Source organism: Anopheles coluzzii, chromosome 2, assembly GCF_943734685.1.
Source record: "Anopheles coluzzii chromosome 2, AcolN3, whole genome shotgun sequence".
In the NCBI taxonomy this organism is placed as follows: Eukaryota; Metazoa; Arthropoda; class Insecta; order Diptera; family Culicidae; genus Anopheles; species Anopheles coluzzii.
In genome coordinates this window covers 15,389,653-15,404,862 of record NC_064670.1, presented here as the reverse complement: position 1 = coordinate 15,404,862, position 15,210 = coordinate 15,389,653, and the positions used below count along the sequence as shown (strand labels likewise).

The 15,210-nt window shown below is 52.7% G+C and overlaps 2 protein-coding genes across 3 annotated transcripts; one reads left to right on the top strand and one right to left on the bottom strand.

The window, feature by feature from the left end:
- Nucleotides 1-18: 18 nt before the first annotated feature.
- LOC120951016 (zinc finger CCCH-type with G patch domain-containing protein) lies at nucleotides 19-2,512 on the bottom strand. 2 transcript variants are annotated; one of them, XM_049606853.1, is made up of 3 exons: nucleotides 2,230-2,512; nucleotides 1,780-2,172; nucleotides 19-1,715 (listed from the first exon to the last, which is right to left on the bottom strand). In XM_049606853.1, the coding sequence occupies exons 2-3, from the start codon at nucleotides 1,825-1,827 to the stop codon at nucleotides 132-134; spliced, it is 1,632 nt and encodes a 543-aa protein (XP_049462810.1). In that variant the 5' UTR covers nucleotides 1,828-2,172; nucleotides 2,230-2,512; the 3' UTR covers nucleotides 19-131. The 2 variants fall into 2 exon arrangements, with proteins under 2 accessions (XP_049462810.1, XP_040225420.2); XM_040369486.2 differs by having other exon boundaries at nucleotides 1,780-2,512.
- A 720-nt stretch (nucleotides 2,513-3,232) lies between these two features.
- On the top strand, nucleotides 3,233-14,488 carry LOC120951017 (cell division cycle 7-related protein kinase). Its single transcript, XM_040369487.2, has 2 exons — nucleotides 3,233-9,353; nucleotides 9,424-14,488. The coding sequence occupies exons 1-2, from the start codon at nucleotides 9,227-9,229 to the stop codon at nucleotides 10,869-10,871; spliced, it is 1,575 nt and encodes a 524-aa protein (XP_040225421.2). The 5' UTR covers nucleotides 3,233-9,226; the 3' UTR covers nucleotides 10,872-14,488.
- The last annotated feature ends 722 nt before the right edge of the window (nucleotides 14,489-15,210 follow it).

Here is a 15,210-nt window from a genome sequence, read left to right as displayed (position 1 = left end):
TATATATATATATATATGTAGATGGTATGAACATGTTGATGCATGAGGTTTATTATGAGGGCTTGCCATAGTGCGTTCTCGCTTAACACTACACTTAATTCTTATTGCATTTTCTACCTTCCCGCTTTCACTTAGAATATCGTCAACTTTTTCTTGTCACTGCGCAGCTGCTGCTCCCGCGAGATGTTACCCTCCGATGCCTGCATGCGCGAAATTTCCGCCCGCTTGGCATCGATCTGGCGCAGCAGATTGTCTGCCGCGGGCGTACCGGCCCGGTGTCTCGTGAGCGCTATCTTCAACCGCTCCACATCCGCCTCCGTTCGGCGTATCTCTTCCGACAGCTTCAGGCTGGCAATGTTGAGGTTTTTGCACGAATGCTCCTTCAGCTCCTGTCTGCTCAGTGCGCCCGGTCGGTTCCGGTTCGGCCGTGAGCTTTCGCCTCCAGCCGCACCGCTAAACACCTGCTCGTTGATGAAGCTGAACACATCCTTCGATTTGCTCTCGCGGGCCCGCTGGCGCTCATAATCCTTGGCGGCTCGCTTTGCCTCCTGCCGCTTCAGCTGTACCAGCTTCTTCTCCACGCTGAACAGATCCTTATCGCCGTTCGATTGTTCGCGCAGCTCCATACAGTAGTCGAGCGAGCGGCCCTGCGGCAGCACCTGCGCACTTACCGGCACTACGATGCCCTCACCCTCCCGCCCCAGCCCGGTGCCAACGATGTAGCCCATTTTTTGCATGATTTTCGAACCGATACCACGCGTGTGTTCTTCCCATTCGCCCAGCCGCCGGTCGGGTGCGGGATGGAAGAGACTTTTCTCCACCAGCAATGCTTTCCGCAGCGCTTCATCGTCGGATTCCTCCTCGCCGGCACCACCGGTGTCCGACTCGCTGTCCTCCGCCGCTTCCTGCCCATCCTCGTCCTCGTCCAGCGGTAGCAGATCTTCGAACGGTACCTCCAGCTGTTCGCGCTTGCCCTCCTCGAGGCGAACTTTGCAGCGTTTCGCGTCATAGTCCACCTCCGTCACCGTGCCCTTGCACCACAGGCGTGTGGGTTGCTTGACCAGCGCTCGGCTGCCTGCCCGGCGCAATCGCTCGAACTGCGGTGCGCGGTAGTCCCGCAACTGATCCAACCGAACCACCTCCCCGTGCGAGTAGCGACACTTTTCGTCCGTGAAGCGACACTCGCCCTCGAGAAAGTACGCACAGGGTAGCATCTCGCGGTGGGTTGGATTGGTGAACAGCACCTTGGCGGTAGCGTGGGCCAGATCGTCCGCGTCCAGGCTGCATACCATCGCGTTGTGGTACGCGGTCGAGCCCCAGGTGTGCAGGTGCGGTGCGGAACACTTGCTCCCGACCAGCCCGTCAAGATCTAGGTCGTCGTCGGCATCGTCGTCGTTGTCGGCATCGTCGTCGTTTGACTTGCGTTCCGGTTCGGTTGCTGGCTGCTCTCCCGCCTGCTCTCCAGCTGCTGAGTCCTCCGTTTGGAGCTCTTTGATTTCGCGCATAAACAGTGCAAACTCATCGTCGATCGGATTGTCCGCAGTTGCCGGGGGTGCTCGTCCAGCCGTGTCCGGCGCGTCGTCGTCATCGCTTGTAGCTGCGAGTGATTCCACCGTCAGTTCGAGCAGCTCGATTAGATCGGACTTGAGTTTGTTCAGCTCGTTTCGTTCCGTTTCATCCCTGGTCAGCTGTAGGGCTTGTGCAATCTGTTCCAGCTGAAATCGGACGAAAATGAGTCAACAATAACAGCCCTATTCCAGAGCCAATTTCATCCCATACCTGCTCTTTGTATTGTAGTATCGATTGATTCAGCTCGTCCACACTCATTGCAGCTGGGAAGCAGCCTTAATCCCACCAATGCAAATTTATTAGCCTAACAACCTACGTATCACAATTCCAGAAAAACAATCCCCTAAAACAAACTGTTTGTTTTACTTTTCGACGACCGACAGTTCGTTTGTTGACGTTTTGGGTCGTTTGAAAGCTGTCAGTTTGCTTCTGTTTTGATCTTCCCAGCATCTCCCTCTTCTTCCACCGCCTCCTCGACCTTGTCGTACTTTAAATTATGCATTTCTGTTGCAGAGGATACGCACCGCTGCATTTCCTTTCGGCCGAGCGCCCACTGGAACTGACCGTTATGCCAGCAACAAATGCCGATGCAATTATGTTTTTCTGCAAAATAAAACAAAATTCATTTTTCGAAAAAGGCAACGGTGAAATGGTACAAACAAATCGAAAAACAAAAGCAAAGCAAGGCGCCGAGATTGCGCAAAAACGGGTTTGCGGATTGCGTGTTGCGCCCCCCTTCGGCTTTTTCTCCGATGCGCATCTTTGACAGATGTCAGATGTTTCGCGGAAGCAGTTGTTGTTTTTGCCGCTGCTGGATATGCAACCGGTGCGAGCGAGAAACGCCGCATACGCGGACGGAGTGAAACAAAAGCACGACTTCCTCTTCCCTGACACAACGCGCGCGCACGAGAGCAAACGCCCGCCCGGGGAAAACTGTGTGCGGAGCGAAAAGCCCGCGACTCTCCCACTCAACTGGCTGGCGGCTGCGGCACGCGATTGTTTGGAAAAACAAAGCCCGCGCGGTTGGCCGGGGGTGGTGGTCTCGCTCTCGCACCCGCCCGTGTACGCGAGCGACCTTAGCGAGCGTCTCGCTCTCGCAAACAGCTGTGCCGGCTTACATCACCGCGCTGAAATCATCGTACAAGTAGACGCGCGAGTAGGATTGCTCTTTCTCGCTCTGCCATTCCTTTTTTGTGTGTGTTTGTACCCTTCATGCCCAGCTGTGTGAGAATAGCGAGAGCGAGCGAGCAAGAGGGAGAGATCGTGCACATCGCAAACAAAGGGCAACGAAAACAACAGCAAGAAAGGCACACTAAACGGCACTCTCCCGCGTTCTTTCTGTCCTTTCTCTTGAATCCCGGTTGCTTTCACTGGGCTAAAAGACATTTTAGCAATACATTTTGATGATTTTAAAAAATTTACCTTTGTCTAGAACCATCAAAACAACCCTTCCCTGTTCCCTGTTTATCGATCTATTGGCTTTCCCGTGTGCGTGTGCCTCTCTCGTTCGCTCACTCTCCATCTCACTCGTGCGCTTGTGTGCGCTCTCTGTCTAGCGGATGCAGACGCTCAGCACGCTTTGTAGTACAAAAAAATCGTTCCCGACTGTTCCCTAGCGCGAGGTTTTGCTTGTCTCTGTTGCGGCTAGCAGGGCACACGGGCTTTGACTTTTTCCCAAACCGAGCGCGTCAGTCGCGGTGCGACGTGTGTGTACTTGCAGTGCGTTTCTGTACAACATATTTATATCGTTTCAAGCAACGGTCCGAAATCAGCAACAATTACCCCCCAACAAACAATAGCGATAGTGTGTATGTGTGCTTGTGCATGTGTGTTTGCTTTTTCCGCACGTTTTAGAAATTGTTCGCGGTGCAGCTACATCTCCAAGTAGGCGTCGCTGTCCGTTCTAGTGTGTGTGTGTGCGTCGCAACGAGAAAGAGAGTGTGAGAACACGGGGAAGAGCTGCTACCTGCACACAGTGTACCGTTCTAGTCATAGTATTTATTTGAACGCTAATATACCACCACCACCATCACCACCCAGTCGGTCGCTGCCTGCAAGGGTGTAAGTGACCCCTTTATTGTGTGCCTGCTCCAAAATCAGCCACAAAACCACGCGGTCGAGCATCGCATCAGTACTCAGCATAAGGCATTCAACTCGCCAGCCCTCGGGAAGCGTGCGGGAAGGGCAGCTATAGTGGTGGCGGACATTGGATCCCGTTGTTTTTTTTCTTCGCACTCCCTATCCCGAATACGCGTGTGTGTGTGTCTGTGAGCGGGTGTGCGTACATCAGTATTTTCTTCTGTCTCTCTTCCCCCCCCCCCCCCCCCCACGGGTCGGGTCATCCTCATCATTTAATCCCACCACCCCGTCTCCGATGCTTGCCGTCCCGATCGGAGTTGTTTGTTTGTTCCAGCCCATCCCAGCATCGTGGTCGCCCGTAAGCGTGCTTCGATCCTCTTCTTTTCTGCGATAGGAGCGGCAAAGGAAAAAGAGGAAAAATCGAACACAAAACCAAGAAGAGCAACAACGGCGGCAGCAACAGCAAGAACAACAACAACAACAGCAAGTGCCAATCGGGGGAGTGACGCGCTTTTTACGCTGACTAAACGCACAGCTCTCTTCAAAACACGCCTTATCTCTTTCTGTCGCGCCCGCACCGTTCGTGCGTTATCTCTCTCCCTCTCCCGAGCTACGCGCCTCCCGTGTGTAACCCTTGGCGTCCGCCCGTCCCTCCAGCTTACCGGAGGATTCGCTTTGTTCTCGGGGTGCGAGTACAGTGCGTAAAACTGCGTAAGCACCACTACGAACAGCAAACACCGCGGCAGCAGCAGGAACAGCAGTGGCGCGCGGCAGTTTCAACGTAGCAAGCGCGTGGTTTTTTTGACGGCTCTGGTGCCTCGTGCATTTGGCAAGTAGCAGGCAGCAGCAGCAGCTCGAACGCATGGCATCCTAACCACACAAACGCTCACGCGGGCTGTGTATCGGACGAAAAAAACACACGCGGTAAGGCCTGCCTGCCAGTCCGGTTTGTTCACCCACGAAAGCGGTGCCGCGGATCGACGTTCCATGCTGTGCGGGAGAGGGAGAGACGGAGGGAGGCAACGAAGAGAACACTAGACAACGTGGTGTGAGGTGGTGGTGGCGGCGGCAGCGCTGTGCACAAAACGTGGTGCTGAGCAACGCGAACGAACAAGATCGAACGAGTAAGAGAGAACGAGAGGGAAGGCACGAGGGATTTGCTGTCAGTGCTGTGCAGTTGCAGTTTTATCGATCGATCACAGCAGTCAGCGCGCGCGTGTGTGAGTGTATGTCCATTATCAGCATCACGGGCTGTGTAAATAGCGGAACCCGCGACCTCTTTGCAACCTGAGCTGCATTTTAATCAGTGCAAGCCTTCGCCGGACTTACGTTGTGCCGAAAAGATAGCACAGGCCGGTAGGTGGACACAGGTGCGAAGCGCAACTCCCAGGCACCAAGGAAAAGCGAAAGAAGTGCACACGGACAGTGGCTGAATTTCCCTTACCCCCCCCACCACCGGCTGCACTTTTGATTCGCGGAGAAACGGCGGCAGAACGAGACAAACGGCGATCGGATCGTGCGCGAGCTTGCGACGAGAAAGAGAAAGAGAGAGAGATAGCGAGAGTGGTAAAGGGGTGAAATTGACGTTGTCCCTAGAGTCGTAGTAGTGGTCCCTGCAGTGAAGGAGCGGGAGGGGATATCAGCAACAGCATCGCGGTGCTTGCAATGCGAAAGAAAAGTGCAGCAGCGTGCGAACAGTAACACAGTGTGCGAGAGCAGCAGCGAGAGAAGCGAAACAGCAACAGCATGTCATCCGAGTGTGCCGCGGCTATGTACTACCAACCACTAGTCTAGTTAATGTCACACGCAACACAGCAACCGGACAGTTGTAACGCACACACACACACCCAAACACCCAAACACACACAGCGCTAGCAGGAGCTTGCTTGTTGCACTTACTGCGAGAGGCGCACGCTCGCTGTAAAAACGGAACAGTGCATCGCAGCAAATCATCCCGACCACTCTGTCTATTCGGTTCCGGCGCTCCTTCAGCTGCAATAGTTTGTCCCGATTTGATCGTGTGAACCCCGTGAAACACCACCCACCCACCCTCCGACCAGCCAGCCAGCAACGGAAGTGGAAACCACGCGCTCACATTGCACCGGAAGTGATTCGCTAAAATCACCCGACTACTACTACTCCCCCTGACGCAAGGTGCACGTGTGTGTGTGTGTGAGAGAGAGAGAGAGAGAAAGATCTCAGCCGCTGACACCAAAACGGCACACACTCGGTCCAGGTGGTGTTTTTCTCCGCGCACAAACCGCGTGGTGCATCGTGCAAGGAAAAGGATATTGTTCACGCTGCCAACCCCAAGCGACCACGAGGAGGATGGCACTGTGAAGGAAGAGTGCGCCGTGCGTAAAGTGTGCCAAAAGAAAAGGGGAAAACTGTTCGCTTTACCCAAACCAAACCAAACGTTCACGGGGCACCAACGCCACCATTCCTTGGATGGGATCCGGATCCAGTCGGTGAGCGAGACAGCACAGAACAGCCCTCTGGAGCGCTTTTCCTTTGTGTTCCATCCGGGGCAACACGAGGCAGCAGCAAAAAAGCACATGGCCCGCTGCTGACACGGGAAATGGCTACTTGTTAATGTGCGTTTTTCCTCCCCAAACACGGTGCGCGGTGGCGCGTATGTGTGTGTGTTTGTGCGTATTCCCTTGTTCATGTGCGAGCGAGTGTGAAATCGGCCGCCAGCGAGCAGAGTAGCATCACACAGTACACGGCAACGAACAAGCACACAAGAAGGTGTACATGCAAAAACGCGTCCACCTTCATCTGGGAACGTTTTTTTGGTTTTACCTCTCGCCTCATCTTCGGTAAAGCAAGCAATTCCCAACGCGGGCCCCGTGGAGAGTGTGTATGTGTGTGTGTGCGCGAGTGGCAGTGTGTGCAGTTACGATTCCATAGCCCACTCTGACCGTGTTTTTTACGTTATATTGCGCTTCTTACTGCTGCACCGTACCAGCAACATCAGCCTCCTTCGCCGTTGACGACGTGCTGCAGCTCACGTCGTTTCCATACAGCAGCAGCCTGTTTCCTGGCCGGAGAACACGACGAACAAAAATAGCTCTCCTCCCATCCCCCCCTGCTCGAAGTGACCTTGACGCGCCTTCTTTTTGGCCTTCCTTTTATGCATTCACAGTCTCTCACACATGCACACACGTTGGTGGAGACTCGGCCAACTTCCAGCCTGCCCGTCACCGAGCGCGCTCCGGTACAAGTATTATAAACGGCAATAGTAACAGTCCCCCTACCACCACCACCACCAGTTCGATTGAATCATTCCCTTTCGCTTACGAAAACTGCACCAACCCACCGTCTCCTTCCCGCTGCTGTCGCGCCGCGCCTCTGCACCGTGCAGCGAACAATGGTGGGCCAGTGCACTCGTGATTATACGCTTCATCGATAGCACACCGCATCGGCACTGAAACACACACACTCACACACACCCCGCCCCGGTTGTGCTGCATGCCGCTCGCGTGAAGCGAAACGCGATTTTTCGCCCAGTATTTGTTGCATCTCCCAGCGCGCTCGCCCCGCAGCAGCAGCAGCAGCAGCTTCACGATGGCAGCGCTGTGATTGCGATCAGCCGTGGACGGATCCGCGCGTGTGTGTGTATGTTTGTGCGCGTGTACTGGTACGTGTACAGCCGCCCCGGACCGAACTGCTCCTTCGGTGCATCGTCGTGCAACAACGCGCGTTGGCCACACGCAAACACTAAACACTATTCCGCGGGCCCGCACACAATACCACCAAACACATTGCATTCGGAGCTGTTGTTGTTGTTGTTGCGTTCTCTGTTCGACTACGGCGCACGAAGCATGGCGACGGAGTGGTGGTGAAGCTGTGAAGGCGATGTAATCGATTCAACAGAGGACAGACATCACACACTCGCATCATTCGCGCGCGCCAGAGCGTAAGAAAAGGACGGCACTAGCGAGACGAGACCGAGCGAGAGCGAAAGGGCAATACAAAAACAAAAACAAACCCAACAACGCGCAACCCAAACCACACCGCGCCCGCCAAACCCCCGCGAAGACGATCGAAGACGATTGGCCGCATGCATTGGTGTGTATGCAAGTGAGGAAGCAAAAGAGAGAGAGAGAGAGAGAGCGAGCGAGCGAGTGAGCGAGTGAGCGCTGCAAGTGAGTGAGCGAACCGCAGGTCATCGCGCGCGGAAGCAGGACGGAACAAGCAGTTGCAGTTTCAACTTTACAGAAAACGCTCAGCTGAGCGAGCGGGCGCAGGCAAAAAAGGAAAAGAAAACAAAACCACGAGCACAGCTGAGTGCAGGAAGGTATTTATCTTGAGCAGCATTACGCATACAAACACGCGCGCGAATATCGGGCTCTGGGGGGCTTGCGATCGTCGTCAGTGGGTAATATTACGGCATCGAGCACGCAAGTGCGCTGCATCCTCGCGCGGAGTTTCAAGCTTAGTGTGACAACCTGTAGTGCCCCCTCCCCCGTCCAAATCCCCAACGCTGGGCGAGGTGCTTCGAGGGAACGTGCGCGCGTGAACCAATTGGCATTCCATTACCCGAAAAACAATAACAATCCTTCGCATCGATGCACCAACATCATTTTCGCTCGTAAAAAAACAACAACAAACAATAATAACGTGTGATACCGAAGAATACAAAAACGGGGGAAAAGAACGGTGCACGAGAAGAGGACACAACACACGTACTTCGTTCGTCTGGCCGTGCTGCTGTGGGGAGCAAATTTTCTGCGCCTCCTACACATTCACGTTGTGCTCCACATTTCGACACACACGCACACACACACGGGTCGATACACACTGCGTGTTGTGACGTGAACGCGTGAAACGCATCGAAGTAGCAGCAGCAGCAGCAGCAGTAGTAACTGCAACACAAAGCAAACGGACGGCGTGGAAGAAGATAGGCGAAATAGAACGCCTGTCGCAACCGTTGCCAACGTTGCCGCCACCACCACCACTACACCCCTCGACCAAAAAAAAAACGCACCTCAAACCACACGACGGACACGGGTGCATAAGACGGGTTTGGTTGCGTGCGTACGTGCGTGCGTGTGTGTGTTTGTCTGTGCATTTGAACGCTCTTCTTGTGATATTTACAACATTCGCACAATTCCTTGGCCCCGTACACACACACACACACATCCGTGCGAGCAGAGCCACGCACACGACGGTATCAGCAGTGTGTGTGGAGGGGGAGAGAAGACAAGAACAACCACGCAGGGGGTTGTGTTCTGTAAAGTACAAAGCGTAAAGCCATCTTAAACAAAACGAAAAGCTAACGACAAATTACAAACAAACACCCACTAAAGAGGCTCGTGAATAAGTAGTAACGTGAGAGACAAAGAGAGATAGAGAGAAGGAGGGAAAGAAACGGTCAAGGATCAAAAACCCTGCAAGGCCATTGCAACGCCAACGGTCGGTCCTTTACTGCAACCCAGCCTAGGTAGAAGAGGAGATAGTCGTCGTTGCGATATAGTCACGCGACGGTTTCGCTATTCCGTGGTGACTTCAATTCCGGATTGAGAGCATCGTGAGTGGCCACACAGCATACGCGTGCAGATACAACAACGGCCGGATGGATTGCGTGCAGCAGACGACGACTGGTGGTGGCAGCGGAGAGCAGGAGGGAGCACAGCAGCAGACGACAGTGGATGCGGAAGATGCTGGAACGCCCAACGAGCTCCAATCGGGAGGGTGTAATGGTATGTACAATCGCGTTTCTGCTCGATCGATTCATATTAACCATTGCCTTTCGTTCTGTGCACCTTGCAGCCTCGTCGATCGCCGCCGCCGATGTGTCCCAGCGGGAAAAGCTAACGGTCTGGGATCGGTACGTCGTGCACGGCATGATTGACAAGGGCACGTTCAGCACGGTCTCGCTGGCGACGCTGCGCAGCGAGCAGCATCTGCCGGTCGGCGCCCGGCGCCAGTTCGCGATCAAGCTGATCACGCCGACGAGCCACCCGACTCGGATCGCGCGCGAGATCCTGTGCATGCGGAAGATCGGTGGCCAGCGGAACGTGGTCGGGCTGGTCGATGGCTTCCGGCACCAGGGTTCGGTCGGGCTCGTGATGAACTACATTCCGCAGGAACCGTTCCACCAGTACTACGCGCAGCTGACCCCGGCCGAGGTGCAGCGCTACCTGCGGCAGCTGCTGATCGCGCTCGAGCGCGTCCACCTGCACGGCGTGATCCATCGGGACGTGAAGCCGAGCAATTTTCTGCACAGCCCGCGCCACGGCGGCACCTACGTGCTGGTGGACTTTGGGCTCGCGCAGGAAACGGACCAGGGCGTGCTGTCGCTGCGCGCGCCCGATCCCTGCCCCGAGACTGCTGCTCCTGCCAAGTGCGAGCAGGAGAAGCCGAAGCAGACCGGCCCGGTCGTCCCGGTGCGGAAAGCGCTCAAGCGCCCGCTCAAACTCTCGAATAGCACTACGAACGATCTCGGCGGCGTACCATCGCGGCCCAACAGCTCCGGTGGTCGCACCACCGACGCCAGCCGCCCACCGCCGCCGTCCGCGTGCAGCTGTTACGGCCGGGCGCAGGTGTGCAACCGGTGCCTGGTGCGGCCGGAGATGAATGCGCCGCGGGCCGGCACGCCCGGCTACCGGCCGCCGGAGGTGCTGCTGAAGTATCCGCACCAGACGACCGCCGTCGACATCTGGGCGGCGGGCGTCATCTTTCTCGGGCTGCTGAGCAAGCTCTACCCGTTCTTCGGCAACGTCGACGATCTGACCTCGCTCGCGCACATGATCGAGGTGTTCGGGTACGAGCGGATGCGGGAAACGGCCCGCGCCCTCGACCGCACGCTGCACTGCGATGCGGTAACGATGGCCAAACGGCCGTACAGCTTGCGTCGCCTGTGTCAGAACTTCCGCGCGATCCACTATGGGCGCGAGCTGGGCTCCGGTGCGGGCGGTGGCGATGCGGGTAGAGTAGCCGTAGCTGGTGGCTCTAGTCCGCCGTCCGGGCGGGACGAGGAGCAGCGGTACGGTTGCGATAACTGTTGCAAACCGCCCGACACCTGCCTGTGCCAGAGGCGCCGCGCCGTTGGTGCCAGTGCTGGCGACGACGAGGCGGAACCGGTCGGCGACACGGATTGCGATGAGTACGGGCCCGATGCGTACGAGCTGCTCGAACGGCTGCTCGAAACGAACCCGCACCGCCGCATTAGCGCGACCGAGGCGCTGCAGCATCCCTACTTTCAGGTGCAGTACTGAAAACGCACTATCATCACACACTGCCGTGCGTCACCGCTGCCACACCGTACGTTACACCACGCACGCAGTCGCCGGAAGTGCGAGATTGTGCAAATGTGTAACGCAAGACTAACGAGCTCCTAGCCCCCAAGCAAGACCAGGCGGTAGGGTCAATTATGAAGCCAGTATATAGATAGGAAATGAAGACAGGAAAAAAAAAGAAAAAAAGAGATTTTTCGCGAGCGCGCGCTTGATCGTGTGGAGTGGAGATGGATGGAGACAGAAAAGGAGAGAGAATGTGAGAGAGATTATCATTGCATAGTACATTATACTTGTTTAAGTTACCACCGAATAGATAACGACACGTGCTCTTGATGCCCCTGATCGCGTTCTCACGCGCGTGTTGTGCATTGTAAGATCGTGTAAGAGCGCGCACACCGCCACCGCCAATTGCCGTGCACGCTACACTACTTAGCAAATGTTACGTTCAAGAAGCTATACCAAGAATGTGCCCCATAAAGCGATACAGAGAGAGAGAGAGAGAATGTGTGAGAAAATCCCGTACAACTACGACCTTGTCAACGATTGCCAGTATACAACCAACACCCGTCCGCGCACGTGCAATAGAGAGAGAGAGAGATAGAGGGAAGGAAAGTGCAAGCTAGGAAGGGAAGCTAACATTCCTTTTCGTCCTAAAATCATCCCGCTCCTATAGCGGGGACGACGATACACTGTTTACCAAAAGCGAGAAAAGACTAGCGGCTAGCTGAAAGAATCCAAACCGAACGGTCGTTACAATATCGAAACAAGCGAACAAACAAACAAACAAACAATCCATCAAGATCATACAAAACCCTCCAGAGTAGCAAGGCAAGGAGTTAAGGTAGTAGCAAACGTTCTGTCTAGCAGACAAACCAGCAAAAGGAGGTTGTGAGTTTGGGCCGACCGGCTGAGCTCGAATCAGGCCACATTTCCTTGCACTTTTAAGCAGCGGAAGCAAATACGAAGGCCTCCACACACACAAACACACACAAGGACTACACACTAGCAAACGCACGGTATGGTAGGGCTATTGATTGTGTCAACCAAACCGTCCCTTTCGTGCCATATCGATAGGGATGCGCGTTCCTTCGCCCGGTGTTGATGGTTTTGGCGTTTGTTTGTGAGCTCTCTCGCCGGAGCCGGGACGGATAGGAATTTCTATTTGTGTGTGTGTGAAAGTGTTGTGTGTGTGTGTGTGTGCTGCACTGAAATTACCGTGACAAAGAACGACTAGCACACTATAGCAGCAGCAGCAGCAGCAGCAGGCACAGGCACATTGTTTGTTGAATTTTGTTTTTTTTTTCATTATTAATTTATATTAACGTACCTTTTTTGTCATTGGTTTTATTATAAGGCAAGTTTGTTTAGGAAACAATATGATCTAGTTTTGCGCAAACGAGTGCGGACGCGTGCGCGCGCACGCCCCCTCGCGCACACTCACGCCAATCTTCCCCGTGAAGCTTATTATTTATTTCTTCTCTTTAATCTATTTTTCGGAAACAAAGGGGCACGCTATTAATTGTGCTTACGACGGTTCCCTCACGCTCAGCGCGTTTTTGTGCTTGTTGTGTGGTACAGCAGTACAGTGTGGTGGTATCAATTCGGGGAGTGTATATAGTGTGTATGTATGAACCTGCGCGTAAAGTCGTCGCCACACCCCACCGTCACCCGCGTCGGACCGCTTGTCGGTGGAAGAGATTTTGTGCTGAAGCCGTAATTTTTAATCTATTTATTAAATTATTTTTCACCAAACAAACGGTAGGAAGTCTGTTTGAACAGAAAGCATTTGTGTGTGTGTGTGTGTGTACGTGTAAAAGTCGGTGTATGAATGTTTAGGGGAGGGATGTTCAAGGAATGATAGAGAGAGAGAGAGCGATTAGGGGATAAACGTTGCGTTTGGTTCCGTTTGTTCCGAGTTTTAATCCGTTGCTTTTTAGCGTTTGTTGTTCGCGACCTGATCATCATTGGTGTCATCATCATACGATACGTTCAATGATGCGTTTAAGTAAACCAAATCGGTGTGGCATGCTGTAGATGCAACTCCCAACCCAACCAACCAGCTGGAGAGCTAGAGCCGAAACACTCAGCAGCATTATAGTTGTAACATAAAGGGAAGAGAGAGAGAGAGAGAGAGAGAGAGAGAGAGAGAGAGAGAGAGAGAGCGAAAGAGAACATTGAGAGGGCAACAGGGAAACTGATCGGTGTCGCCGCTTGGTATATGGCATGGCCAGTAGCAGCAGAGCAGGGAAGCCAGGCAGGCAGCGCGCTTGCAAACACCAAAATGCGCCACCATCGTGTACGCGCACGAGAACTGCAATAACAACAACAGCAACAAAAATATAGAAAAGAAGTACAACATTAAACCAATGGAGGGACAATTAAGTAGATCAAAGCAAAAAAAAAAAACAAAAAAAAAACAAAGCGTTTGCACGCAAAACAGCAACAACAACAAACATAAAGAAACAACACTCATAATCAGTGTTTTTGTTAGCCAATGGGGAAACCTGGGGAGAAGAAAGAGAATCGCGCATCATCATCATTTATCATCATCAAACTGTAGAATTGTAGTGTCTGTATGTATGTATATCTATCATCATACCACCTATGTATGTATATTTGTATATGTTGTATCGTTGGCCCAAGGCGCGACGGCATTATTGGTTGTGTTCAGGGCCCCAAATTCTGAAACGATATGTTCATACAAGAGAGGGCACCAAACGAAGAAAGAGAGAGAGAGAGAGAGAGAGAGGGAGAGAGAGAGAGAGAGAGAGAGAGAGAAGGAGAGAGATGCGCCAGTTGATAGTGAATTGTATTGTTTCATTACTTGTTTTTTGTTGAATTCTATTGCACTTGCAAACGATCGCCACTACTCTCGCATCTTAATCATTTTCGAATGCATTATCCTCATCCCCTACCCCTTCTTCCCCTATTCCACTCCGTAAGCAAAAATAAAACAAGTGCTGATATGAAAAAAAAAACACATGATTTCCTCGCTATCATCGTCCGTTCACCCCAGTATTTTGTGTGCGTGTGTGTTAGTAGCGTTGTAGTAAAGTATTTTTTGTTTCCTTTTTGTGAAATTAAAAACAATATCCCGTCAGCTAGAGAGCGAGAGATAGAGATGATCTCATCGGTTGTGGTTTAAAGCCGCGCGCCTGCTGGTGGTGGTTGCATCCAGCACTCGGAAGCGGTAATGCATTGCGCACTTGTAACAATGGAAACTGGCAAAGCACGTTTCGGTAATAGGTCTGGGAAAAACGGAATAACAATCGGCAAATTCTGTAGGGAGAAGGAAACAGATCGAACGAACGAGGTGTAAGGATAAAACGGTGGTGTACTTGTAAAATGGTGGTGTGCGTTTTTGGGGTGGTCCACATGAAAACGCAAGGCAGCGAAGCCTATATGCTACTGTGCAGCAGTGACTGGGAATGTAGGAAAGTAGCACAATTTGAATGTAAAATGTATTTTAAAGCGTAATACCCAGCCGCCCGTGCAACCAACGTTGGTTGTACGCGATGAGGGGGCAGAAGACAAACGAGACCCAAGCGTGCCAGATACATTAAACGCAATATCGTCTTCAGTGATGAAAAAATGCATGTGCGTGTGGTGTTTGCCTGCTTTTGGGGGAGTGCTAATATTGAGAAAATATAAATCCCCATAAAATGAGGCGATTTCTCAGCAGCTTGCTGAAGCAGGAGACACAATTTCCTAACCGCTCCTCAAGATCACGCTGGAAGGTGCAATGCAAAACGTTGTTCTGTCTCTCCATTTGGCAAAAGACCGCATGTGCTCCCCATGAGCATAATTAAAAGAATACAAGCCTAATGAAACAGGTTGCGAAGGATTTTAACCCAATTGCGGCTTCTGATGTAGTAAGTGAAAAAAACAAGCTAAAGAAACTACTACAAGTTTAAGTACCCCTAGGCATGTGGCTCCAATTCAAATGGTATTGCAACGGAATTTTTGAATTACCATAACAATGTTTCAACTACACACAGTCGCTGATTTCAATCTTATTGCTTTACAATAACTCTGTACACTCAGTTAAGCTTGTTAGTGCACCAACAAGTTGAATTGCATGCTTACGATAAATCCTAAACAACCACGTGCGCTCAACGGTACACAACCCCTGCAATTTCTTTATAGCACTAATATCGCCCACGCCGTGCGCTAACACCGCCCCGCACAGACGTTAGACGCGTTACGCATTAAAGCGAATTAAACCATTTGTTTGTTTCTATGCTTTAAAAACGTATTAGAAGCGCAAGGGAAGCGAACAAAAGGAAAATGCCAGTCGACTGCCATGCTTTATGGCAAG